Source organism: Aythya ferina (genome assembly GCF_964211825.1).
Source record: "Aythya ferina genome assembly, chromosome: 32".
Lineage (NCBI taxonomy): Eukaryota > Metazoa > Chordata > Aves > Anseriformes > Anatidae > Aythya > Aythya ferina.
Genome location: NC_140329.1, coordinates 1399621 through 1426119, shown reverse-complemented (window position 1 = coordinate 1426119; position 26499 = coordinate 1399621). Strand labels below are relative to the sequence as shown.

General features: G+C 51.0%; 2 protein-coding genes across 2 annotated transcripts in view; one reads left to right on the top strand and one right to left on the bottom strand.

Moving 5' to 3' along the window:
- The window catches only part of LOC311425637 (olfactory receptor 14A16-like), a gene marked incomplete at both ends in the record, with an annotated part of 210404 nt that overhangs the window by 134685 nt on the left and 49220 nt on the right, over positions 1–26499 (bottom strand). The window lies entirely within an intron of this gene.
- On the top strand, positions 18086–19045 carry LOC311425611 (olfactory receptor 14A16-like; the record flags this gene model as incomplete). Its single annotated transcript, XM_084501553.1, has 1 exon — positions 18086–19045. The coding sequence occupies one exon, from the start codon at positions 18086–18088 to the stop codon at positions 19043–19045; it is 960 nt and encodes a 319-aa protein (XP_084357679.1).

The window sequence follows — 26499 nt, the reverse complement described above, 5'->3', positions numbered from 1 at the left end:
ACACAAATCATTGTAACATGCTGGGGCCTGGCTCATGCCTATCGAGCTGCCACTGATACTGCTATCAACTTAGTGACAGACCCTGCGGCCACTCCAAGCCCTGTGACAGATCCAACGGCCACTGTGACCCCTACGGTGGACTCTGCAGCCGCTCCAGTCCCAGTTCCTGCAGCCGCTCCAATCCCAGCTCCTGCAGCCGCTCCAATCCCAGCTCCTGCAGCCACTCCAGTCCCAGTTCCTGCAGATGCTCCAGTCCCAGCTCCTGCAGCTGCTCCAGTCCCAGCTCCTGCAGCTGCTCCAGTCCCAGCTCCTGCAGCCGCTCCAGTTCCAGCTCCTGCAGCCGCTCCAGTTCCAGCTCCTGCTGCTACTCCAGTCCCAGCTCCTGCAACTGCTCCAACTCCAGTTCCTGCAGCTGCTCCAGCTCCGGTTCCTGCAGCTGCTCCAGCTCCTGCAGCCGCTCCAGCTCCTGTGGCTGGGTCAGAGAAAAGAGCTGTAGCAGTGCAAGTTGACCCTGCAGAGGGTATTCCAACCCCTGTGGCAGACCCTGTAACAAGGTCAGAGAAACGAGCTGTAGCAGTGCAAGTCAACCCTGCAGAGGGTATTCCAACCTCTGTGGCAGACCCTGTAACAAGGTCAGAGAAACGAGCAGTAGCAGTGCAAGTTGACCCTGCAGAGAGTATTCCAACCTCTGTGGCAGACCCTGTAACAAGGTCAGAGAAACGAGCAGTAGCAGTGCAAGCTGCCCCTGTAGAGAAGGTGAAAAAATGGTATAGAGATTCAGGTCGTTTAGAACGCAGAGAGTCTTCTGCCAAATCTAGGTATAGAGACGACGGAGACGACGACGACGCTGGGCCATCAAGGGTTCAGGAGGAGGAAGATGAGGATGCCGAAAAATCAACAGTAACTACCCGAAGCCTAAACGAGCGTGAGTTACGAGATGTGCGAAAAGATTTTGGTCGCTGTATAGGTGAGCAGCTTGTCACCTGGCTGCTCCGATGCTGGGACTCTGGAGCCAATTGTGTGGAATTAGACGGCAGGGAAGCCAAGCGACTGGGATCCCTTGCTAGAGACGCAGGCATTGACAAAGCAATTGCAGATGGAGCACAATCTCACAGCCTCTGGAGGCGTCTCCTCTCAGCTGTGAGGGAAAGGTATCCCTTCAAGGAAGAACTTTTATGTCTACCAGGCAAGTGGACCACTATGGAGAAGGGAATCCAGTACCTGAGGGAATTAGCCGTATGGGAAGTGATTTATGAGGATCCAGACCTCAGACAAACATCCAAAGATCCAGATGAAGTCAGGTGTACACGACCCATGTGGCGGAAGTTTGTACAGAGTGCACCATCATCATATGCCAGCTCATTGGCAATAATGGCCTGGAAAGAGGATGAGGAACCCACAGTGGATGAAGCGGCTAAACAACTCTGGCAGTACGAAGAAAGTCTCTCTTCTTCCTTACAGGCCTGCGTCTCAGCTGTGGAGAAACTTTCTGAAAAGGTTCACCAACTTGAAGAGAATCTATTGTCCTCCCCACCTGAACCAACCAGTGTCCACCGACCAAAAGAGAACACTTGGGAGAAACTTTCTGAAAAGGTTCACCAACTTGAAGAGAGATTATTCTCCTCCGCACCTGCACAAAGCAGTGTCGCAGCTATCAGGGGTAGGCGTTCATCCACACAAGGAAGACGATATGGTGGGTACTCACCCCGTGCCACCCTGTGGTTTTACTTACGAGACCATGGAGAGGACATGAGAAAATGGGATGGAAAATCTACTGCGACCCTAGAGGCACGGGTACGTGAGTTGCAAAAGAAAACAATCAAGAAAAAGGGATTCTCTGAAAAGTTTGCTGCTCCAACTTCCAGCAGACAGTCCTTCAAACACAGAAATGAAGAAGATTCTGACCAGGATTAGGGGAGCCCTGCCTCCAGCCAGGGGGAGGAAAGGGACAATCGAGTTTATTGGACTGTGTGGATTCGATGGCCTGGCACGTCAGACGCACAGAAGTATAAGGCTTTAGTAGACACCGGTGCACAATGTACTATAATGCCATCGAGATATAAAGGACCAGAGCCCATCTATATTTGTGGAGTGACAGGCGGATCTCAGCAGTTGACTGTATTGGAGGCTGAAGTGAGTCTGACTGGGAATGAGTGGGAAAAGCACCGCATTGTGACTGGCCCGGATGCTCCATGTATCCTTGGCATAGACTATCTTAGAAGAGGATATTGCAAGGACCCAAAAGGGTTCCGATGGGCTTTTGGCATAGCTGCCTTAGAGACAGAAGGCATTAAACAATTATCTACCTTGCCTGGTCTCTCAGAGGACCCCTCTGTTGTGGGATTGCTGAGGGTCAAAGAACAGCAAGTGCCAATTGCTACCACAACTGTGCACCGGCGGCAATATCGCACTAACCGAGACTCCCTGATTCCCATCCATAAGCTAATTCGTCAATTGGAGAGCCAAGGAGTGATCAGCAAGACTCATTCACCTTTCAATAGTCCCATATGGCCAGTGCGAAAGTCTAATGGCGAGTGCAGACTAACAGTGGACTATCGTGGCCTGAACGAAGTGACGCCACCACTGAGTGCTGCAGTGCCAGACATGCTGGAACTTCAGTACGAACTTGAATCGAAGGCAGCCAAGTGGTACGCCACAATTGATATCGCTAATGCATTTTTCTCCATCCCTCTAGCAGCAGAGTGCAGGCCACAATTTGCCTTCACTTGGAGGGGAGTCCAATATACTTGGAATCGACTGCCCCAGGGGTGGAAACACAGCCCTACCATTTGCCATGGGCTGATCCAGTCTGCGCTAGAGCAGGGGGAAGCTCCTGAACACCTGCAGTACATCGATGACATTATTGTGTGGGGTGACACAGCAGAGGAAGTTTTTGAGAAAGGGAAGAAAATAGTCCAAATCCTTCTGAAAGCCGGTTTTGCCATAAAACAAAGTAAAGTCAAAGGACCTGCACGAGAGATCCAGTTTTTAGGAATAAAATGGCAAGATGGGCGTCGTCAAATCCCAATGGATGTGATCAACAAAATAACAGCTATGTCTCCACCAACTAACAAAAAAGAAACACAGACTTTCCTAGGTGTTGTGGGGTTTTGGAGAATGCACATCCCAAATTACAGTCTGATTGTAAACCCGCTCTACCAAGTAACCCGTAAGAAGAATGAGTTTGAATGGGGCCCTGAACAACGACAAGCGTTTGAACAAATCAAGCAGGAAATAGTCCATGCAGTAGCCCTTGGGCCAGTTCGAACAGAACAAGATGTAAAGAATGTGCTCTACACTGCAGCCGGGGAGAACGGCCCCACCTGGAGCCTCTGGCAGAAAGAACCTGGGGAAACTCGAGGTCGGCCCCTGGGGTTTTGGAGCCGGGGATACAGAGGATCTGAGGCCCGCTATACTCCAACTGAAAAGGAGATATTGGCAGCATATGAAGGAGTTCGATCTGCTTCAGAGGTGGTCGGTACTGAAGCGCAGCTCCTCCTAGCACCCCGATTGCCAGTACTAGGCTGGATGTTCAAGGGAAGGGTCCCTTCTACGCATCATGCAACTGATGCTACGTGGAGCAAGTGGGTTGCACTGATTACTCAGCGGGCTCGAATAGGAAACCCCAGTCGCCCAGGAATATTGGAAGTGATTATGGACTGGCCAGAAGGCAAATACTTTGGGATATCATCCGAGGAGGAGGTGGGTCGTGCTGAAGAAGCCCCACTGTACAACCAGTTACCAGAGAATGAAAAGAAATATGCCCTGTTCACTGATGGGTCCTGTCGTATTGTGGGGAAGCATCAGAGATGGAAGGCTGCTGTATGGAGCCCTACACGACGAGTTGCAGAAGCTGCTGAGGGAGAAGGTGAATCGAGTCAGTTTGCAGAAGTGAAAGCCATTCAGCTGGCTTTAGACATTGCTGAACGAGAAAAATGGCCAGTTCTCTATCTCTACACCGATTCATGGATGGTAGCAAATGCCCTGTGGGGATGGTTACAGCAATGGAAGCAAAACAACTGGCAGCGTAGGGGCAAACCCATCTGGGCTGCTGCTTTGTGGCAAGACATTGCTGCTCGGGTAGAGAACCTGGCTGTGAAAGTACGTCACGTAGATGCTCATGTGCCCAAGAATCGGGCTACTGAAGAACATCAAAACAACCAGCAGGTGGATCAGGCTGCTAAGATTGAAGTAGCTCAGGTGGACCTGGATTGGCAGCATAAAGGTGAATTATTTATAGCCCGATGGGCCCATGACACCTCAGGCCATCAAGGTAGAGATGCAACATACAGATGGGCTCGTGATCGAGGGGTGGACCTGACTATGGACGCTATAGCACAGGTTATTCATGACTGTGAAACATGTGCTGCAATCAAGCAAGCCAAACGGTCAAAGCCTCTTTGGTATGGAGGACGATGGCTGAAATATAAGTATGGAGAGGCCTGGCAGATTGATTACATCACACTCCCTCAAACTCACAATGGCAAGCGCCACGTACTTACAATGGTGGAAGCAACCACCGGATGGCTGGAAACATATCCTGTGCCTCATGCCACCGCCCGGAACACTATCCTGGGCCTTGAAAAGCAAGTCCTATGGCGACATGGTACCCCAGAAAGAATAGAGTCAGACAATGGAACTCATTTCCGAAACAACCTTATAGACACTTGGGCCAAAGAACATGGTATTGAGTGGGTGTATCACATCCCCTATCATGCACCAGCCTCCGGGAAAGTTGAACGATACAACGGACTGTTAAAGACTACATTGAAAGCAATGGGCGCTGGGACATTCAAAAATTGGGATACGCATTTGGCAAAGGCCACCTGGTTAGTCAATACTAGGGGATCTGCCAACCGAGCTGGACCTGCCCAATCAAACCTGTTACGTACTGTAGATGGGGATAAAGTTCCTGTAGTGCATGTAAGAAATATGCTGGGTAAAACAGTCTGGGCTACTCCTGCCTCAGGAAAAGGCAAACCTATTCGTGGAATTGTTTTCGCTCAGGGACCTGGATACACTTGGTGGGTGATGCAAAAGTACGGAGAGGTCCGGTGTGTACCTCAAGGCGATTTAATAATGGGTGAGAATAGCCCATGAATTGAATTGTACCATGTTAATTACTATATAATACTGTATGTTATCACTACTATGACTACTGTAGGTGACTAATTAGAATGTATGGAAAAGAGTGTAACCTGAGCATGACATAAATGGTATGGAATAAGGGGTGGATAGGTGTCCTGGTTTCAGTTAGAACAGAATTAATTTTCTTCCTAGTAGCTGGTGGAATGCTGTGTTTTGGCTTAGGATGAGAAGAGTGCTGATAACACCCCGATGTTTTAATTGTTGCAGAGCAGTGCTTATACCAAGCCGAGGACATCTCAGCTTTTTGCTCTGTCCTGCCAACAGGCAGGCTGGGGGTGCAGTAAGAGCTGGGAGGGGACAGACCCAGGACAGGTGACCCAAACTAGCCAAAGGGGTATTCCATACCATCTGACGTCATGCTAAACAATATATAGGGGTGGCTAGCCGGGGGGAGGGGGCCGGACTGCTCGGGGTTAGGCTGGGCATCGGTCAGCGGGTGGTGAGCAATTGCATTGTGCATCACTTGTTTGTACATATTATTATTACTTTCCTATTATCACCATTGTAACATTATTATTATTGTTGTTATTATTATTTTGTTATTATTATTTTCCTGTCTTATTAAACTGTCTTTATCTCAACTCACGGGCTTCACTTTCCATTTCTGTCCCGCGTCCCAGAGAGGGAGGGGGGAGGGTGAGCGAACGGCTGCGTGGTATTTAGCTGCCAGCCGGGTTAAACCACGACACAGAGAAATTTCAAAAGTCCCCCTTCCTTGTTTCTTGGAGCAGCTCCCTCTCACTTACTGCCCATGGCTCTGCTGCCTGCAGCTCTCCCTGCCTGCAGCTGGGTCTCTGTCCCCACACCTCCTGCCTGCAGCTCACAGCCCCCTTCCCACACGCTGGGTGCTCAGCTCTGCCCTGCAGACACCTCCTGGCAGCAGGGCTCTGCCCAGGGGCAGCTCGCTGGGGGCACGTCCTAGAGCTCAGGTCACACAGAACCTGCTGACACTGTGCAAGGAGTGGTGGAGGTTTCTAGGGGTTGAAGGGCAAGAAGGGACGTCCTGGGGGTCCTTGTAACCTCCTTAGGATGCTTTAGGACTGTCAGGCTTTTTTAGGATAGCATCATATCTTTCTATTTCCACTGAACCAAAAAGAGAAACTGAAAGGAGAGGCTAAGGGAAGATGAGAGTGAAGTTCCCTTTGAAATTACCATGGTGTTTTGTGGAACTGTTAAAAGGCTACCCCAGGCCGCAGCCTCCCACCAGCAGCAGGACCCTGCCCTGCCAGGGGGGCTCCTTCCACCCGCAGCTTCTCCCCGCAGCACCCTGGGCAGCTCCCTGGGCAGGCTGAGTGCTGAGCCTGGCAGGTGGCAGAGGCCCTGCCCCGGCACACAGCCCCTGGGGCACAGCAGGGACCCTGCTCTGCAGCACAGCCCTGGCAACCCCTTTCAGCAACCTGGCTGCAGAGCCTGCTGCCAGCCTGTGACACGAGAGCACTCAGGGCCTGGCCTTTCTGCATTTTCCTTCTGCCACAGACTTACCCTGTAATGTGCTGCAAGCATTCATTCCCCATTGAGCTTTCAGTATCCCCTCAATTCACACAGCCCGTAACCTCTATCTCCCTTTTCTCGCCTCACAGTGCCAACCGCAGGCAGTGCCCCCAGTCCTGCTGCGCTGTGCACAGGAGCTGCTCCTGGGCAGAGCTGTCTCTCTGCAGTGCTGCCCGCTTGCCAGGAGCTCCCCTTGGGCCCAGGTGCCCGGCCCAGCTCAGCAGCAGAGGCCCAGCCCAAGGCCTCCCTTGCTCTGCCCCCCACCAGGCTCCCTGCACATGGCCCTGGGGCTGCAGGGGAACCTGCTGGCAAACAGCCTGAAGGAATCCCTGGGGCTCCAGCCCTCACCTGGGCAGACACACTTCTTGACAGTAGGCTCTTTTCTCTTAGCACAAAAACAATTATCTGTAGCAGTCTTCTCTTCTCATCCCAGTTGATGGTGGGACACGCAGACATGGTCATGGAAGTAACTCCTTTAACCCTCTGCTTAAGGAAGGGATTCAGCAGAGTCACTTGAGGCATCTCATGCTGGGTTTTTGTCCTGGGGCTGCAATGGGACTCAGATCCCTCCCATGCCTGCCACAAACCCACGGGACCTGGGATTCCTCTGCACTCAGTTTAGGTGTGCATAACATGGGCAGCTGCAGGTGAGCTCCTTGTCTCATCTTCAGGATTATTAATGGAGATGGAAGAAATCTGGGGGTTGCAAACACCTGGTGACATGTCAGGGGGCAGAGGTACGTGCAGGCATCTGCAAGCTCTCATGGAGGTACCGTGAGGGACAGGGCAGCACCTGGGGGCATCCCCTTGGAGGCTGGTGGGGAATGCCTTTGGCCAGCTGAAATGACAGCAAATGCACCCATTTAGGACAACTAAACCTGTCCCTCCTCAGTAGGCTCAGGGCAGCCTGTAGAGGCATCCACCTGACCCAATGGAGAACTGTGCCACAGGGAGAGCTGAGTTTCTCTCTCCCTCTTCTCCATCTGGTTTTCCCTCCATTTCCAGTGACTGTAACGGCACTTGTCTCATGGACATCCCTACATTGCCTAATGAAATTCGGGGCAGCTGCTCCATTTAAAGGCAATTCCAGGCCTGCAGTGCTACCTGAGATGCCAACATTGCCCAACACCACTGGAGCATGCAGCTGACATCGGCAGCACAGGACCCACAGGACAGCTCTGGCCATTCATACCTGGTACTTAATGGGCACTCCCGAGGGCATCTCTGACAGACCTGGTGCTTATGAGCAAGTGACCGCTTCCCAGGGCTGCAGCGAGCCAAGGTCTGTCCTTCCTGTATCCAGCAGAGGCAGGCAGTGCATGGATATGAGGCACGTCACACTGGGGCTTCCACTTGTGTCCTTTGGTTTGCAAACACTGCTGCTGCATCTTACCCCCATCCCTTACTCAGTCAAGACATAGCCCAGTGATTTTTTTCTGTGTCCCTGTATCACAGGATGCCCATAGACAAGGACATTTTCAGCAGCCCCTTCTCCTGCCTGGAGATCAGCCCCAGCTCCAGCACTGGCCCTCAGGGCTGCACCAACACCACAAAGGCCCTCTGCTGTCAGGGCAGCACAGCCCAGGCCTGTTTCCTTCTGGCCTCAGGAACACCAGGGCATACTGTGCTTCAGGCCCATTATTTCATCCTCCTATGGCCATCTGCCATCCACGGCAGCTTGTCTCTGCTGTGAAGGAAAGCCTCTTCATGCCCAGGCTCTTGGCACAGGATCTGGGACAAGCCTGAGTTTGGCCCTTGTGCCACAGCTGAGGTGCTGCAGCCCAGATGTGCCCCAATGCCCTCAGCCTGGGGCACAGGCAGGAGGAGCTGGATCACTGCCTGCTGACACAAGGCTGAGACATTGATGGAAGAGCTGCTGAGGTGTGGGGGGACAGGTCCCTCAGCTTGGGGTGCTGTGCTGGATGGGGGCAGATTGTCCAGAAGAGACAGGCGAGGATGATCAACAGGGAGGACATTTGCCATTCCCTTGTGTACCACTGTGGTGGTTTTACCGTGCTGAGCAGCTAAACCCCACAACCACTCTCTCACTCCCCCTCCTTTAGATGAGGAGGGGGAGAAGTAAAGCAAAGAACAACTGACGGGTTGAGATAAGGATAATTTAATGAAAGGGAAATAATTATAATAATTAAATAAAGACTACCATGAACTAAACAATTTAACTAAGGGGAAATAAAAGGGAAAGGGGAAAAAGGGAGGGGAAAAAGGGAAAAATAAAAAGAAGGGAGGAAAACAAACAAACAAAATAAATGAAAGCTATATGGAAGTGCAGAGGAAAGAAATTACTGTCTACTTCCCACAAATGAGCGATGATTGACCATGTCCTTGAAGCAAGGCCTCAACGCACGCAGCCGGTGTTCGAGAGGAGGACTGACGTCTTCTCAACGAGAGCCCACCCCTCCCCTCTTCTTCCTGTTTCCACCTTTTATTGCTGAGTGTGACACCACATGGTATGGAATATCCCTGTGATTGGTTTAGGTCAGCTGCCCTAGTGATGTTTCTCTCCTCACTTTTTACCCACCCCCTCGGAGGGTTAGAGAAAGGCCCAATGCTGTGCCACTGCTGCTCAGCAGTAGACACAACACTGGTGTGATAACACTACTGTTCCAGCTACAAGTACAGAGTACGGAACTGTATGGGCTGCTGCCGGGAAAGTTAACATTCCAGCCAGACCCAGTACACCCCACGCCACCTGCCTGCAGCTCACAGCCCCCATCCCACCCACTGGGTGCTCAGCTCTTCCCTGCAGAAACCTCCTGGCAGCAGGGCTCTGCCCAGGGGCAGCTCACTGGGGGCACATCCTAGAGCCTAGCTCACACAGACCCTGCTGATACTGCATGTGAGGTGGTGGAGCTTTCTAGGGGCTGAGGGGCAGGAGAGGGACTTGCTTGGGGTCCTTGTAACCTCCTTAGGATGCCTTACAGGTGTTCCTATTTTTAGGAATAACATCATGTATTTCTATTTCTACTGAGCCAAAAAGAGAAAGCTGAAAGCAGAGGCTCAGGAAAGATGAGAGTGAAGTTCCCTTTGAAATTCCCTTGGTGTCCTGTGGATCTGTGAGCAGGCTGCCCCAGGCAGCAGCCTCCCACCAGCAGCAGGACCCTGCCCTGCCAGGGGGGCTCCTTCCACCCACAGTTTCTCCCTGCAGGACCCTGGGCAGCTCCCCGGGCAGGCTGAGTGCTGAGCCTGGCAGGTGGCAGAGGCCCTGCCCCGGCACACAGCCCCTGGGGCACAGCTGGGACCCTGCTCTGCAGCACAGCCCTGGCAACCCCTTTCAGCAACCTGGCTGCAGAGCCTGCTGCCAGCCTGTGACATGAAAGCACTCAGGTTCTGGACTTTCTGCATTTTCCTTCTGCCACAGACTTACCCTGGAATGTGCTGCAAGCATTCATTCCCCATCGAGCTTTCAGTATCCCCTCAATTCACGCAGCCTGTAAGCTCTATCTCCCTTTTCTCCCCTCCCAGTGCCAGCCACAGGCAGTGCCCTCAGCCCTGCTGCGCTGTGCAGAGGAGCTGCTCCTGGGCAGAGCTGTCTCTCTGCAGCGCTGCCCACTTGCCAGGAGCTCCCCTTGGGCCCAGGAGCCTGGACCAGCTCAGCAGCAGAGGCCCAGCCCAAGGCCTCCCTTGCTCTACCCCCCACCAGGCTCCCTGCATATGGCCTTGGGGCTCCAGGGGAACCTGCTGGCAAACAGCCTGAAGGAATCCCTTGGGTTCCCTTCCTCACATGGCACATACACTTCTTCACACCAGTGTCATTTCTCCTTACAGAAAACCAATTAAGTGTAACAATCACAGCTTCTTGTCCCAGTATTACTTTGGCATGAAGTCATGGTCAGGGACTGATCTCCTTCATTCCCACTGAAGGAAAGAATTCAGCAGTCAGTCAAGGCATCTCATGCTGGTTGTTATTCCTGGGGCTGGAAAGGGATCTCAGCTCCCTCTCATATCTGACACAGACCCACAGGAGCTGGGATTCCTCAGGCCTCAGTTCAGGTGTCCACAACATAGGCACTTTAATGCGAATTACTGAGCCACAGTAGCTCCTTAGTGGAGATGGAGGACAGGCAGGAGCTGTTCAAATGGAAATACCTGGTGAAATTTGAGGTTGATCCTCTGGTCTGATGGGGCATTCCTCAGGCCAACTGAAATGGCAGCAGATGCCACATGGAGGACAACTGAACCTGTCCCTACTCCTTATGTGCAGGGCAGCCTGCGGAGGCTGTCAGCAGAGCAAAAGGAGTCATGTGTCACAGGGAGAGCTAAACCTATTCTGTTCTCTTTTAAATGTTCTCTTTTTTCCTTTCTCTTCTACAGGACCCTTGGCTGTAATGGCTGTTGTGTCTCGGACATCTCCACAGGGCCTCAGCTCTCACCAGCAAGGTCTCCCTGCCCTTTGTGCCTTGAGGCAGGACTCTGCAGGGGTAAAACATGTGGTGGGTGGGGATAAAATCCGTGGTTACTTTGCAAACTACACCCTTAACAGTCCATGGGACCTAGGGGCCTGCATCCAAGCGTACAGGGAGAGTGTTTTGGCCTGGAGGTACTGTCTCCTTATGATCCCAGGAAGGGATCAGACAGCAGCATTCAGGTGCTGTAAGAGATCGTTTAAATGCTCTTAGAGCTAAGACTATAAGGAGAGAAGACTATAGACGATCTATTGAATTTGGTGTGACTTCATTCTAGACACAATACTCCACCGTTAGTCTCATTACATGTTTGCACTGACCCGATGGGATTATTAAAGGGTGAACAAATTTTGCTGATCAGTCCTTGGCTCTCCAGTTGATGAATCAGCATATATATGGGAATCAGGGAATCTTGGGTGGTGCCATATTGCCACTGGTGCACCATTTGGGTAGCTACTGGCACTTCGACCCTCAGCAACCTCACAACTGAAGGATCCTGTGAAGGACCGGGCAAGGTAGAAAACAGTTGAATGTGCATAAATCACCATAAATCACCTCCAGCATGGCCATTTCCATCAGATATGGGCTGCCTCTCTCCCTGGTGGTCCATTTGCCTGGGTGACATACATCTTCCTTGAAGGGATACCTTTCCTTTACACCTGACAGGAGTTGCCTCGAGAGGGAGGATTTGTGCCCCCTTTCCAATAGCTTTGTCAATGCCCCCTTCCCTGGAGAGGGATCCCGGCTGCTTGGCTTCCCTGCCCTCTAATTCCAGGCTACCTGCCCTGTTATCCCAATATCGGAGCAGCCAGGTGACAATGTGCTGGCCTAGATGATGGCTGAAATCTAATCACACATCTCACAGCTCCCCAAGGAATGGTGATCAGGAGCTTACTGCTCCTTTTATGTTATCTCTGTCTTCATGCACACATTTCTCTGATGGCTTTACTTGAGAGTAGCCTGCCTCATCTTCTTCTTCCTCCTTCCCTCTATGAGTAGGAGCTTCTTTCCTGATTTGATTTTATTCTCATATATATATTTGACTGATACAGGCAAAGGTTGGTTCTCTGGCCCATTCACAGGAATTGGAGTTGTGTAGATTATTTTATTATTTTTTTTTAGGATGCTGCACTTCTTCAGGGGTGAAGTTAGAAAGCATTGGAGGTGCCCACAGTTCTAGGTGCCTGCCCATATCCTCCCACACACCCTGCCCCTCATAATTATCCTGCCTCAGGGCAGATCATTGTGTGGCATTCTGAAATAATTTACTCTGACCTTAAACAAAACCTGAAACACATTCAGGACACATAACAATGCGTACAGGCTGGTTTGAACATTCCAAGGATTCCAAGTTTTGAAGAGCTATTGTAGCTAGCTGTGGGGAGAAGAAGTGTCCCGTCCCCCCCCCCCCCCCCATCATTTCCATAGATTGGCTCCCCGAGGAGAAAAGTAAAGACTGTTAATTATAAATAGTTTCTGAGAGAAAGTTCCTCAAGCATGGAGGTGACGGCAATGCTGAGTACAACTACCAGATTTGTCTCATGATCAGTAATTTTATCACAACATAAGGCAGTGTTAGGCCGTAGAGTAAACTAATAACCATAAACCAGCCCCCACAAAGGATAAACAGCACAACAGGGAACACACACAATATGTATTGTGCCACCCAACACAGTTCTGAGACCAAACACAACTACTACACCAACAAAAAATGAACATTGTGGTCAGCAACTATGAAGCTGATATATTGCTTCTAACAACTTTATTTTAACATGATCCGGTCATATCTGTGATTATCTGAGCCCTTTATGGCCCCACGTAGGATTCATTTGGGAAGTAGAGCATCTCACAGGAGGCACCCAGAGAGGGCAGAGATTGACCATCAAGGAGCAGTGGAAACAATGTCATGGACTGACAGCAATTCCCAATTCTCCTGTTCCACCCAGGAGCAGGAGTTACAAGAGGCTTGATGAGGGGAATGGTGTTTTTAGTTTGCTTGTAGTTCCTCAAGGTTGTAGTCCGCCACTGATAGTCAATACATTATATTAATCTGCCTATGCTAAGTCTGTCTTGCCTGTGATGATAATTGGTACCCATGAGGATATTTGGTGGGTGACCTCCTGTTCTACCTCAAGCCTTGAGCTATTTTCATCGTATTTTTCCCCCCTTTTCCTTGTAAAGTAAAGGAGCGGTGACCATGGAGTTCACCTGTGTACCTGTGTAAAACCACCACAGTAGGGACATTGGAAGGGTCCAGCACCAGAGCTGTGGCCATCCAGGGATGGCATCTCAGCACCCAGAACACGCTCTGCCAGCCTGGTGGCACAGGAGGGGCTGGTTCCCCTGAAGGAGATCAGTACAAGGGTGATTTCCAACACAGGCATTTCTGGCACATTCCTGAGAGGCCTGTGGAGCTGCAGGCCACACCAGTCTCTGGGACAGTGGACGTCTTTCCTCCCAAAGCCAGATCCCAAAGAGGCACCAGCTCCCAGGGAAACCTGGCCATGGACTGTCCCTATCACGAGGAAGCTCAGCCATGCCCAAAGGAGCCCTGGGGCTTAGGGCACCCCTAGCATCAGGACCCAGGAGTCCTGGCTAATACATACTCCCGTGAGCCCAGAGGGACACTTAGGCAAGGCTCTTGCAGCAGCCACCAGTCATTTCCAGCCCCCCGCAAAGCTTTGGACAGCTGAGAGCCCTTGTGACACATCTTGGAAAGGGGCTCCTGACACCCTTACCTTTGGGGGAGAGATGCAGGAGCACTGGGAACAGGGAATTCATATCAGAGGCAATGGTCACCCTCCAGCAGCCCTCCATCTCGCTTGCTGCTGGCCCTCAGATCAGGACAAGGGATGCCCGCCCTGGCTCCTCAACCACAGCTCCTCTGCAAGGTGCCCCTGCTCCTCCGCCCATCAGCGAGGGTCGCCCAGTGCAAGCTTTCTGCCTGCTGACCCCACTCCTGGCCACAGAAGGACAGCGCTGGGGAGCACCCAAGCAGTGCCCAGCAGGGACCAGGCCTTGCAGGGAAGAGCCAGCACTGCCGCTGCTCCAGTGCTTATATCCTGGTGATGCAGTGCACCCCCTGTGACATCAGCCTGTGTCATCTGAAGACCTGTGAGGTCAGCAGCATGGAGATGGCACAGCTCAGGAGAGAGACGAGAGATTTCCCTTCTTGTCCTGAGAAACAGTCACCTCCTTTCTGCCCAGTTCTTTTCCACAGGATCCTGACAAATCCACCAGGAACATCTCCAAATGGTGACAAAGGCCACAGAATAAAGGAAGTGGAGCGCTGGAGAAGTCCCTGCTGTGTTCCTGCCCCAACACGCCTCTGCTCTTGGAAGCCCTTCCAGGAAGGTGTGGTTTGAGGCTTGTCCTGGCGCTGGGCTTTTTTCAAAAGATGGGAGCGAAGGCACCTGGGATGCAGCAGCCCCTCAGTGTGCCTGAACTCCTCTTCACCGCATGTCGCTCACCTGGAGAAGTAGGATGTGTTTTATGGAGGGAATTGCAGCACATTCCTGGGCCTTCCTCCCCTCATGTCCCACAAGGCTCTGTGCTCTGAGAAGGCCTCAGCACCCTCGCCCAGGACATCCCCCCCTGCCATGCCACAGGCAGAGGTGGCACACGAGGGAATGGCAAACTTACCTTCAGCACCTCATGGTAAGGGAGAGGGGTAGTGCAGAACTGCAGATGAAGGGGAGAGTAGGGAGAACAGCTTGGGACAGATGCAGTGCACTCCTTAATGCTGACACAGCTTCCTTTCAGTGGGGATCCAGCTCCTCGTGTCTGTGCCTCAGGCTGAGGGCATTGGGGCACATCTGGGCTGCAGCACCTCAGCTGTGGCACAAAGGCCAAACTCAGACTTGTCCCAGGTCTTGTGCCCAAGAGCCTGGGCATGAAGAGGCTTTCCAGCAGGGCAGAGACCTGCTGCAGTGGATGGCAGATGACCACAGGAGGACGAAATGAGGGACCCCAAGGAGGGCAAACCCTGGTGTTCCCAAGGCCAGAAGGAAAGAGGCCTGGGCTGTGCTGCCCTGACAGCAGAGGACCTTTGTGGTGTTGGTGCAGCCCTGAGGGCCAGTGCTGGAGATGAGGCCGATCTCCAGGCAGGAGAAGGGGCTGCTGAAAATGTCCTTGGTATGGGCAACCTGTGATTCAGGGACACAGACAAAAAATCATTGGGTTGTGTCTGGATGGTACTATCAAAGGGGTGAATGAAGGATGGAGGTGAGAAGCAGCAGCAGTGTTTGCGAGCTGAACAACACAAGTGGAAACTCCAGTGTGAAGTGTCTCATATCCATGCATTGGCTGCCTCTGATGAATAGAGGTGGGACAGACCTTGGGTCTCTGAGAAGCGGTCACTTGCTCATAAGCACCAGGTCTGTCAGAGATGCCCTCAGGAGTGCCCGTTAAGTACCAGCTGTGAATGGCCAGAGCTGCCCTGTGGGTCCTGTGCTGCCCATGTCAGCTGCATGCTCCAGTGGTGCTGGAAACTGCTGGCATCTCGGATAGCACTGCAGGCCTGGAATTGGCTATTACATGGAGCGGCTGCCCTCGATTTCATTAGGGAATGTAGGGATGTCCGTGAGACAAGTGCTGTTACAGTCCCTGGAGATGGAGGGAAAACTAGAGGGAGAGAGACTCAGCTCTCCCTGTGGCACAGTTCTCCATTGGGTCAGGTGGATGCCTCTACATGCTGCCCTGAGCCTACTGAGGAGGGACAGGTTTAGTTGTCCTAAATGGGTGCATTTGCTGTCATTTCAGCTGGCCAAAGGCATTCCTCACCAGCCTCCAAGGGGATGCCCCCAGGTGCTGCCCTGTCCCTCAGGGTTCCTCCATGAGAGCTTGCAGATGCCTGCACATACCTCTGCCCCCTGACATGTCACCAGGTGTTTGCAGCCCCCTGATTTCCTCCATCTGCATTAATGATCCTTGAGCTGAGACAAGGAGCTTACCTGCAGCTGCCCATGTTATGCACACCTAAACTGAGTGCAGATGAATCCCAGGTCCTGTGGGTTTGTGGCAGGCATGGGAGGGATCAGAGTCCCATTCCAGCCCCAGGACAAAAACCCAGCATGAGATGTTGCGTTAACTGGCTCTGCTGAATCCGTTCCTTAAGCAGGGAGTTAAAGGAGTTACTTCTATGACCATGCCTGGGTGTACCACCATTAACTGGAATGAGAAGAGAAGACTGCTACAGATAATTATTTTTTTGTGAAGAGAAATGAGCCTACTGTCAAAAAGTGTGTCTACCCAGGGGAGGGAGAGAAGAAACTCCAGGGATTCCTTCAGGCTGTTTGCCAGCAGGTTCCCCTGCAGCCCCAGGGCCATGTGCAGGGAGCCTGGTGGGGGGCAGAGCAAGGGAGGCCTTGGGCTGGGCCTCTGCTGCTGAGCTGGGCCGGGCTCCTGGGCCCAAGGGGAGCTCGTGGCAAGCGGGCAGCGCTGCAGAGAGACAGCTCTGCCCAGAAGCAGCTCCTCTGCACAGTGCAGCAGGGCTGGGGGCATTGCCTGCAGAGACACAGTGCTTAAAGGCAGGCAGAAGTGGCAGGATGCCCAGAGCTCGCAGCAGGAAAAGACTTCCCAGCCCTGCACCTGGTAAGTGTCTGGCTAGAGGGCAATGCAGCCGTAGTTCCTGGAGGTAGGAGAAGCCGGGGGTGCAGGCAGGGGTGTCCAGGGCTGTGGTGCAGAGCAGGGTCCCTGCTGTGCCCCAGGGGCTGTGTGCTAGGACAGGGCCTCTGCCGCCTGCCAGGCTCAGCACTCAGCCTGCCCGGGAGAGCTGCCCAGGGCACTGTGGGGTGAAGCTGCGGGTGGAAGGAGCCCCCCCGGCAGGGCAGGGTCCTGCTGCTGGTAGGAGGCTGCTGCCTGCGGCAGCCTGCTCACAGATCTACAGCACAACCAGGATGTATCCAAGGGACTTTGCAAAAGCTGGGTCAGGGCATGGGATTTCAGCTTCAGTCTCAGCTTTTCTGAGCCTCCTGAGCTTTCAGTTTTGTGTTCTTTGGCTCGGTGGGAATAAAATGAGATAGCATTATTTCCAAGATGAGGCTGACGCTTCTAAGCCATACCACTGAGGGTTAGAAAGACCCCCATGAAGTCCCCTTCCTGCCCCTCAGCCCCTAGAAAGCTCCACCACCACATGTGTAGGATCAGCAGGGTCTGTGTGACCTGGGCTCTAGGACGTGCCCTCAGCAAACTGCCCCTGGGCAGAGCCCTGCTGCCAGGAGGTGTCTGCAGGGCAGAGCTGAGCACCCAGTGGGTGGGATGGAGGCTGTGAGCTGCAGGCAGGAAGTGTGGGGACAGAGACCCAGCTGCAGGCAAGGACAGCTTCAGGCAGCAGAGCCATGGGCAGGGAACAGCAGGACAGTGCTAACAGCATAGTCTGCCACCTCCCTGCTTCCCCCTAAGCCCATAGGATTCAGGGCATGAGTCATGATGAATCTCTGCCAACAGAGTTCCTGAGGCCACAATAATTGGGCAGCTCAATTTGGGAACTGTATTGAGATGTAGATGATACTGACTAAGACCAGGACAGATGGAGTGGCTGGCTGTCCTCAACGCACTAAGGACAGTCGCTTTGCTTCTCAGTGTTCACAAGGTCTCACCTGGAATACATTACAAATGCCAGGGGTTTCTACCATCTAAAAATGTTCCTGAGTGTGACACAGGCAGCGGGAACAATGTAAACCACAAATTCTTTTTTTGCAGTCAGGAGTGTTGAGAGTGGTAATGCTGTTAAGTTCACATACATCAGAGGTAGATTTAATCAGAGATCATTCCTGGTTCTTATTTACCTTGAGCTACAGGGCAGGTTCTTGAAGAGCCCACAGCAGAAACCCTTGGTCCCAGCGGCACCCTCAGCTAGCACTAACCAGAACTCAAGCAAGAGAGCAGCAGAAAGGTCTCAGAAAGGGAAAAGTCACTGGGGGCATTTCAATGAGAAGTGGAGCAGTTTTTCTCAGACATGTCTCTCCTAATTATCACTGTCTTTTCTTTCTTGGCTATTCCCCTTTGTCCAGGAGAATCAGATGTCCAACAGCAGCTCCATCACCGAGTTCCTTCTCCTGCCATTCGCAGACACACGGGAGCTGCAGCTCCTGTACTTCGTGCTCTTCCTGGGCATCTACCTGGCTGCCCTCCTGGGCAACAGCTTCATCCTCACCGCTGTAGCCTGCAACCACCACCTCCACACCCCCATGTACTTCTTCCTCCTCAACCTTGCCCTCCTTGACCTGGGCTGCATCTCCACCACTGTCCCCAAAGCCATGGCCAATTCCCTCTGGGACACCAGTGCCATTTCCTATGCAGGATGTGCTGCACAGGTCTTTCTTTTCCCCTTTCTCATGTCGGCAGAGTATTTTCTTCTCACTGTCATGTCCTACGACCGCTACATTGCCATCTGCAAGCCCCTGCACTACGGGACTCTCCTGGGCAGCAGAGCTTGTGCCCAGATGGCAGCATCTGCCTGGGGCAGTGGCTTTCTCAATGCTGTCTTGCACACGGCCAATACATTTTCCCTGCCCTTCTGCCAAGGCAATGCTTTGGACCAGTTCTTCTGTGAAATCCCCCAGATCCTCAAGCTCTCCTGCTCAGATTCCTACCTCAGGGAAATTTGGGTACTTATGGTTGCTATCTGTTTTGCATCTGGATGTTTTGTTTTCATTCTTTTTTCCTATGTGCAGATTTTCAGTGCTGTGTTGAGAATGCCCTCAGAGCAGGGACGGCACAAAGCCTTCTCCATGTGCCTCCCTCACCTGTTTGTGGTCTCCCTCTTTCTCAGCACTGGCTTTTTTGCCTACCTGAAGCCCCTTTCCCTATCCTCCCCAACCTTAAATCTCGTGGTGGCAGGTCTATACTCAGTAGTGCCCCCAACATTCAATCCCCTCATCTACAGCATGAGAAACAAAGAGCTCAAGTGTGCTATTAGGAAAGGAATTTCACAGATATTTCTGAATGGTGATAAACTTCTCCTCTTTCTCCACAAATGACCTTCTGGGTCATTTGAAGGCCTGCTCCTTGTTTCATTAAGAGTATTGTTATTTTTATCTTTATCCTCAGTTTCCTTTCCATTCATTACTTTCTTATAAAATAAATAAATACATTAAAAAAAAAAAAAAAGTTTATTCATCCAGCATCTCCTGAGGTATTAAACTGCTCTGTTTACTCTGCACAGTTTTTCCCTCCCTGCATGTCAGCATCAACTCTCCATTAGCATCTGCTTAATAAAACAGCATCTCTCCAATGCACTGCCTGAAATCCTGCCTCTTCTTTCAAAGCTGGTGTCAGCAATAGGTCTGAGCATTGTGGTGGTTTCACACTGATGGGCAGCTGAACTCCACCACACCACCCTTTCACCCCTGCTCCTGAAAGGTACAAATGAAGAAAATAGAGTTGGAAAGGGCTGCTGGGTTGAGTTAAGGGAAGGGGAGATGACTCATCAGTTGCAGTCATGGTATAAGCAGACTCTGTAGGGAGATTAAGATAATATATTTACTAACCTTACTAACAGACTGGAGCAGTGAGAAACAAAAAGTGAACTAAAAAGATATCCACCCTCTCTACTCCTCTACCTCCTGTCAGCTGTCCAAAGCTGCAAGTCCTGGGCTGGGATGGGGGCTGTGTCTCTGGACAGAGCTGGTGGCTGCTGTGAGAGCCCTTCCTGAGGGTCCCGCTGGGCTCAGGGGACAATGGGGGAGCCAGGACTCCTAGGTCCTGATGCTAGGGCTGCCCTGAGCCCTAAGGCTTCTTCGGTCACTGTTCTGCATGTCCTCGTACAGGGGGACAATCCAGGGCCAGATTTCCCTGGGAGATATCAGATCATGTCCTGGGTGCTGAGATGCCATCCTTGGATGGCCACAGCTCTGGTTCTGAACCCTCCCCATGTCCCTGCTCTGGTGGTTTTACTCTGGTGCTGAACCCCTCCCATGTTCCTGCAGTGGTGGTTTTACTCTGCTAAGCAGCTGAACTCCTTTACAACCTGTCTCTAACTCCTCCTCCTCAAAGAAAAAGGGGGAGAAAATATGATGAAAAGAGCTTGGGGTTTGTTCTCCTAGTAAGATCAGGAGATCAGCCACCAAGTGTAACAAAATCATAGAGTCATAGCGTCACTAAGGTTGGAAAAGACCTCCAAGATCATCTTGTCCAACTGTAACCCCCTGTATTGTCACAGTCACCAATTATTTTCACGGGCAAAAATAAATGAGCATAGGGTGATTAATATAATTTGTTGCTATCACCAGAAGACTAGAATAGTGAGGAGCTACAAGCAAACTAAAACCACCTTCCCCCAACATCTACCATCTCCTACTTCTACCCCACAAGTAGTTCAGGGGAATTGGGGCTGTGGTTAGTCCATGATGCTTCATCTCCACCGCTCCTTCACGGTCACTCTCAGCCCCTACTCCAGCACGGGTTCCCTCCCACGGGATGCCATCCTTCTTGAACTGATCCTGAGTGGGCTTCCCACAGCCAGAAGCTCTTCAAGAACTGCTCCAGTATTGGTCCGTACAATAGGGTCCATCCATCAGGAGCAAAATGCTCCAACGCGGGTCCCCCATGGATGGCAGCTTCCCCCCTGATCCCCTGCACCTCCATGGGCTCTTTTCCATGGGCTGCAGCTCTGGCCCAGGGCCTGCTCCTGCGGGGGCTCCTCCACAGGCTGCCAAATGGAAATCTGCTCTGCCACGGGACCCATGGGCTGCAGGTGTTATCTGTATGTTTGTGTGCCCAGACAATAGCACATGGAGACAGAAAGTACACAAAAGTCTTTTAATGAAATAATTAATTATATAACTCTGCAGAGTCAGGTGCTTGGCAACCTTTCACAAAGCCAACACACCTCTGGCTTGAATCACCGTTGTTTTACACACAGTAAATTCATGAATCTATCTACCTAGCTTCTTTTAATTGGCCGTTTCAACTTGCCATACTTATCTCTACTGAGTTTTCACATTACAGAGGACAAGCAGAGGGGATTGGGGGAGTAAGGGGGAGCAGAGGGGAGAAGTGTGCCCCCTCATTCAGCCGGAATTTCCTGTACTTCAGTTTCTGCCCATTACCTCTCGTGCTGTCGCTGGACAGAACTGAGTCTGGTTCCATCCTTTTGAAACTTTCCTCTCAGATATTTCACAGAATCACAGAATTGTAGGGTTTGGACCTCGAGAGATTGTCGGGTCCAACCCCCCTCCCAAAGCTGGTTCCTTCGAGCAGGCTGCCCAGATAGGTCTTCAGACAGGCCTTGAATATCTCCAGAGAAAGAGACTCCACAACCTCCCTGGGCAGCCTGTTCCAGTGCTCCGTCACCCTCATTGTGAAGTTCTTTCGCATGTTGGTGTGGAACTTCCTGTGTTCCATTTTTTGACCATTGCCCCTTGTCCTATCCTCACAGAGCTCAGCCAGTCAGCCAGTTCTCAACCCACCTTCCTGTCCACTCCTCTATCCTACACTTTCGCAGCTTTGCTAACAGGATGTCATGGAAGAGAGTATCGAAAGCCTTGTTAAAGTCAAGGTAGATGACATCCACTGCTCTCCCCCCCTCTACCTAGCTGGTGATGCCATCATAGAAGGCAACAAGTTTGGTCGAGCACGACTTCCCCTTGGTGAATCCATGCTGACTACTCCTCATAACCTTCTTCTCTTCCAATTGCTTGGAGATGGCATCCAGAACGAGCTGTTCCAACACCTTTCCAGGGACAGGGGTGAGACTGATTGGCCTGTAGTTTCCCGGATCCTCTTTCTTGTCCTTCTTGAAGACTGTAGTGACATTGGCTATCCTCCAGTTTTCAGGCACCTCTCCTGTTTTCCAGGACCTTTCAAAGATGATAGAGAGTGGTTCGGCGATCACCTCTGCCAGCTCCCTTAGCACACGTGGATGCATCCCACTGGGATCCATAGATTTGTGTGTGTTGAGTCCACTCAGATGCTCCTGAACCACTCTCTCATCAACCAGGGGGCAGCCCTCTATTTCCCAGACCCTTTCTCCTCCCTTCAGGATTGAGGAGTCCCGCGGGGGAGTCCTTGAAGCAAAGACTGAAGCAAAGAAAGCATTCAGTATCTCCGCCTTCTCAGCATCTCCCATTACCAGGACACCCGCCTCATTCAGCAAGGGATACACATTATCCCCAGTCTTCCTTTTACTATTTACATACTATTAAAAAACCTTCTTATTATCCTTTATCTCTTCTGCAAGCAATTTGCATTCTTTCTGTCTGGGTCCTCCTGGGTATGTAGGCAGTGGGGATGCTACAGTCAGCATGCCAACCAGTTGCCTTCTGCTGGCCTAGCAAGGCCACTGGCAGATGTCAGCCAAAAAGTACAGACCCCAGATCTAAGTCAAAGGTGACCTGTCAGCTAGTTCAGGCAGAAGTGACCTCACAGCCCCTTTCTTTGACACGTTCCTGCTGCTGCCCTATCAACTGCAGGGACAGAAGTGACCTCACAGTCACATTGCTCCTGCTAGGGCAGGAGATCCTGAGGCAGAGCTGAGCTCATCAGTGCATTCCCACCCATCTCCTCCTTGTGAGTTGATCAGATCCATGGCCCCTTGCATTCATCTTTGAATGCCATGTGACTGCACAGCAACCTCACGGTTCCTGCCCTGCCCCAAGGGGCCAAGCGCCTAAAGTTAAGGCATAGGAGAAGGATTGAAGGTGAGGAAGTTAATGCACAGGAACGGGGGCTTTGGGTGTTAGTTGTTCATTTATGGCATTAAGGACTAGAGCTCACCTTTCTGGGTTAGAGATTAAGCAAAGGTTTAGTGTTCTGCTGGTGGTGTCAGGTCTGTGGTTAGGGTATGGTCAAGCTCTGCAGGATAGGGTTTTGTTTAGGTCTGCAAGAAGACTAGGGCTAAATAGAGCACTTTAATGCTAGTGTTAAGGGCACGGATAAGGGCGAGCAAGAATGTAAGCATAATGGAAAGTGGCTATGGACTAAGTTTGGCTTCAAGGGATATTGTGGTCAAACATTAGAGTAGTGTATTCCTCTCAGGGTGCAGAGCAGCATTTAGGTTTAGGGATTAATGTTACAGATTAAAATAGTCTAAGGGCCTCACATGACTGCTTTAAGTCAGCATTACGGTGGGATCAACATTACCTCAACCTCTTCAAAATCATTATTCTTACCTCTTCAAAGTTGTTATCTTCTGCTGTCCAAGCTCCTCCTCCCTCCCCCAAATCTCTCATCTCTCCTGGCCAGGTTTTCCTGACTTCCCAATATCAGCCATCTTCTTATGGGCAGCTTTCTGATGGCTTTCATGAATTTAGAGTATCTGTCTCACCTCTGCTGGCTACTCCATGTCTGAGAAAGAAACAGCTCCTAAGCCAGCCTGGAGAAAGACACCAAGGTCTGTAGGAGCACCCTGCACAATGTGCCCAGCAGCTCTGCAACACCTCAAAAGTGCACTTCCTGCCTATAACTTTTGGATATAGAATGGCTGCTGTGGACCCAGGGTAACTTCTTCCAAGCTCCCATGCAGGCTTTATGTTCCCCCGGGCATCAGGGAGGCAGTGGCCCCCTCTGTGTAGAAAACTGAAAGCAGCCCTGAAGGATGAATTGGGCAAAGCTGAAACCTCTGACATGACAACAGAGTATAAAAGAGTGTAATTATTAATAGTTTCTAAGAGATGAAGATATGGAGGTGGCAATAAATTTATCCTAAGTCAGTGTTATCCAATAAAGCAAAAGCATTACCTTAAACCAGCCCCCAGAACTGAAAAACAGCATGGCGTGGAAGACAGTTAGTAATGTCCTATACAACACAATTCTGAAAACAAGCACAACAGACCTGAGATCAAAAAATCAACATTGTAAACAGCAACTTTTAAAGTGATCTAATGCTTATAACAATTTACTTTTAAAACACTGTGATCAGATCTGTCGTCTCAACCTTTGTGCTCCAAAATAGGCACCAAAAAGATTTGCTGTGGTGTGACCTTGCAGGAAGCTCAACACTCCAGTGATATTCATCCAGTGGGATGGAGGAGAGAAGTGAGAGGAAACAAAAATGCGAAAGATCGCGGGTTGAGATAAAGGCAGTTTATTAGGACACAAAAGGAATTATAATAATTATTATTAGTAGTATTGTTGTTGTTGTTGTTAAATGTTAATGTTATAGACACTAATAGACTAAGGGCATGATATTTTTGTGTGCATATCAAGAGATAGGAAAATCGATGGTGATTAATTGGGAAGTGTCTGACCTGAGCATGACAGACATGGTATGTGTCGTGGTTTAACCCGGCCAGCAGCTAAACACCATGCAGCCATTCGCTCACCCTCCCCCCTCCCTCTCTGGGACGCGGGAGAGAAACGGAAAGTGAAGCCCGTGAGTTGAGATAAAGACAGTTTAATAAGACAGGAAAATAATAATAACAAAATAATAATAACAATAATAATAATAATGATACAATGGTGATAATAGGAAAGTAATAATAATATGTACAAACAAGTGATGCACAATGCAATTGCTCACCACCCGCTGACCGATGCCCAGCCTAACCCTGAGCAGTCTGGCCCCCTCCCCCCGGCTAGCCACCCCTATATATTGTTTAGCATGACGTCAGATGGTATGGAATACCCCTTTGGCTAGTTTGGGTCAGCTGTCCTGGGTCTGTCCCCTCCCAGCTCTTACTGCACCCCCAGCCTGCCTGTTGGCAGGACAGAGCGAAAGGCTGAGATGTCCTTGGTTTGGTATAAGCACTGCTCTGCAACAATTAAAATATCAGGGTGTTACCAGCACTCTTCTCATCCTAAGCCAAAACACAGCATTCCACCAGCTACTAGGAAGAAAATTAATTCTGTTCTAACTGAAACCAGGACAGTATGGAATGAGGGGTTGATAGTGTCCTAGTTTTGACTAAGATAGTTTTTTGTTTGTTTGTTTGTTTGTTTGTTTTTCCTAGGAGCTGGTATGGTGCTGTGTTTCATATTTACATGATCACAGAATAGTTTGGGTACGAAAGCAACTTAAAGATGACATAATTCCAACTCTCCTGATATGGTCAGAGACACCTTTCACTAGACTAGGTTGCTAAAAGCTCCATCTAACCTGGCCTTGAGCACCTCCAGGGATGGGGCATCCACAGCTTCTCTGGGCAGCCTGTTCCTCACCACCCTCTGAATAAAAAACTTCTTTCTAATGTCTAATTTGCATCTACCCTCTTTCAGTTTAAAACCATTACCCCTAGTCCCATCACTACTCTCTTTGATGACAAGTTCCTCCCCAGCTTTCCCGGGGAGTACCCAGGAAAGGAGACTAGAAGGCCACTGTAAGGTCTCCCCAGAGCCTTCTCTTCTCCAGGCTGAACAACCCCCAACCTGTCTTCAGGGGAGAGGTGTTCCAGCCCACTGATCATCCTCATGGCCCTCCTCTGGACTCATTCTAATAGATCTGTGTCCTTCTTGTGCTGGGGGCCCCAGAGCTGAATGCAGTACTCAAGGTGTGGCCTCACCAGGGCCGAGTACAGAGCAACAATCATTTCCCTACTTCTTCTGACCACAGTATAGCTGGTACAAGCCAGGATGCTGTTGGCGTTCTTGGCAACTTGGAAACACTGCTGGCTCATATTCAGCCAACTATCCACACATATCCCCAGGTCCTTTTCCCCCGGGGAAGCTGTCAAGCCACCCTTCCCCCAGCATTATATTGGCCTCTTGTTCCCCAAGTGCAGGACCCAGCACTTGGCCTTGTTGAACTTCATAGAGTTGGCCTTGGCCCATGGGTCCAGCCTATCCAGATCCCTCTGCAGAGCCCTCCTACCCTTGAGTAGATCAACACTTGCACCCAACTTGGTGTAGTCTGCAAACTTACTGAGGGTGCACTCCATCCCTTCATCCAGATCACTGATGAAGATACTGAAGAAGAAGATACTGCCAATTTTTAACCCAGTGAAGCATACATCCATCCTGGCCTTGAGCAGCCAGTTTCTCTAGGAGAATGCTGTGGGAAACAGTTTCAAAAGCTTTACTGAGGTCCAGGTAGACCACATCCACAGCCTTTCCCTTGTTCACTGAGCACATCACCTTGTCTTAGAAGGAGATCGGATTTGCCAAGCAGGACCTGGCTTTGATAAACCCATGCTGGGCCTGATCACCTGCTGGTCCTGGAAGCATTGTGTGATGGTACTCAAGATAATCTGCTCCGTGAGTTTCCCCAGCTCAGAGGTCAGACTGACAGGCCTGTAGTTCCCCAGATCCTCCTTCCAGCCCTTCCTGTAGATGGCCGTCACATTGGCTAGTTGCCAGTCAATTGGGACCTCGCCTGAATGCCTGGACTGCTGATGAGCACTTCGGCCAGCTCCCTCAGTACCATCGGGTGGATCCCATCTGGCCCCATAGACTTGAGTACATCTAAGTGGAGTAGCAGGTCTCAAAACTTTTCCTCATGGATTATGAGGGCTTCGTTCCACTCACTGTCCTTATCTACCAGTTCAAGAGCCTGAGTACC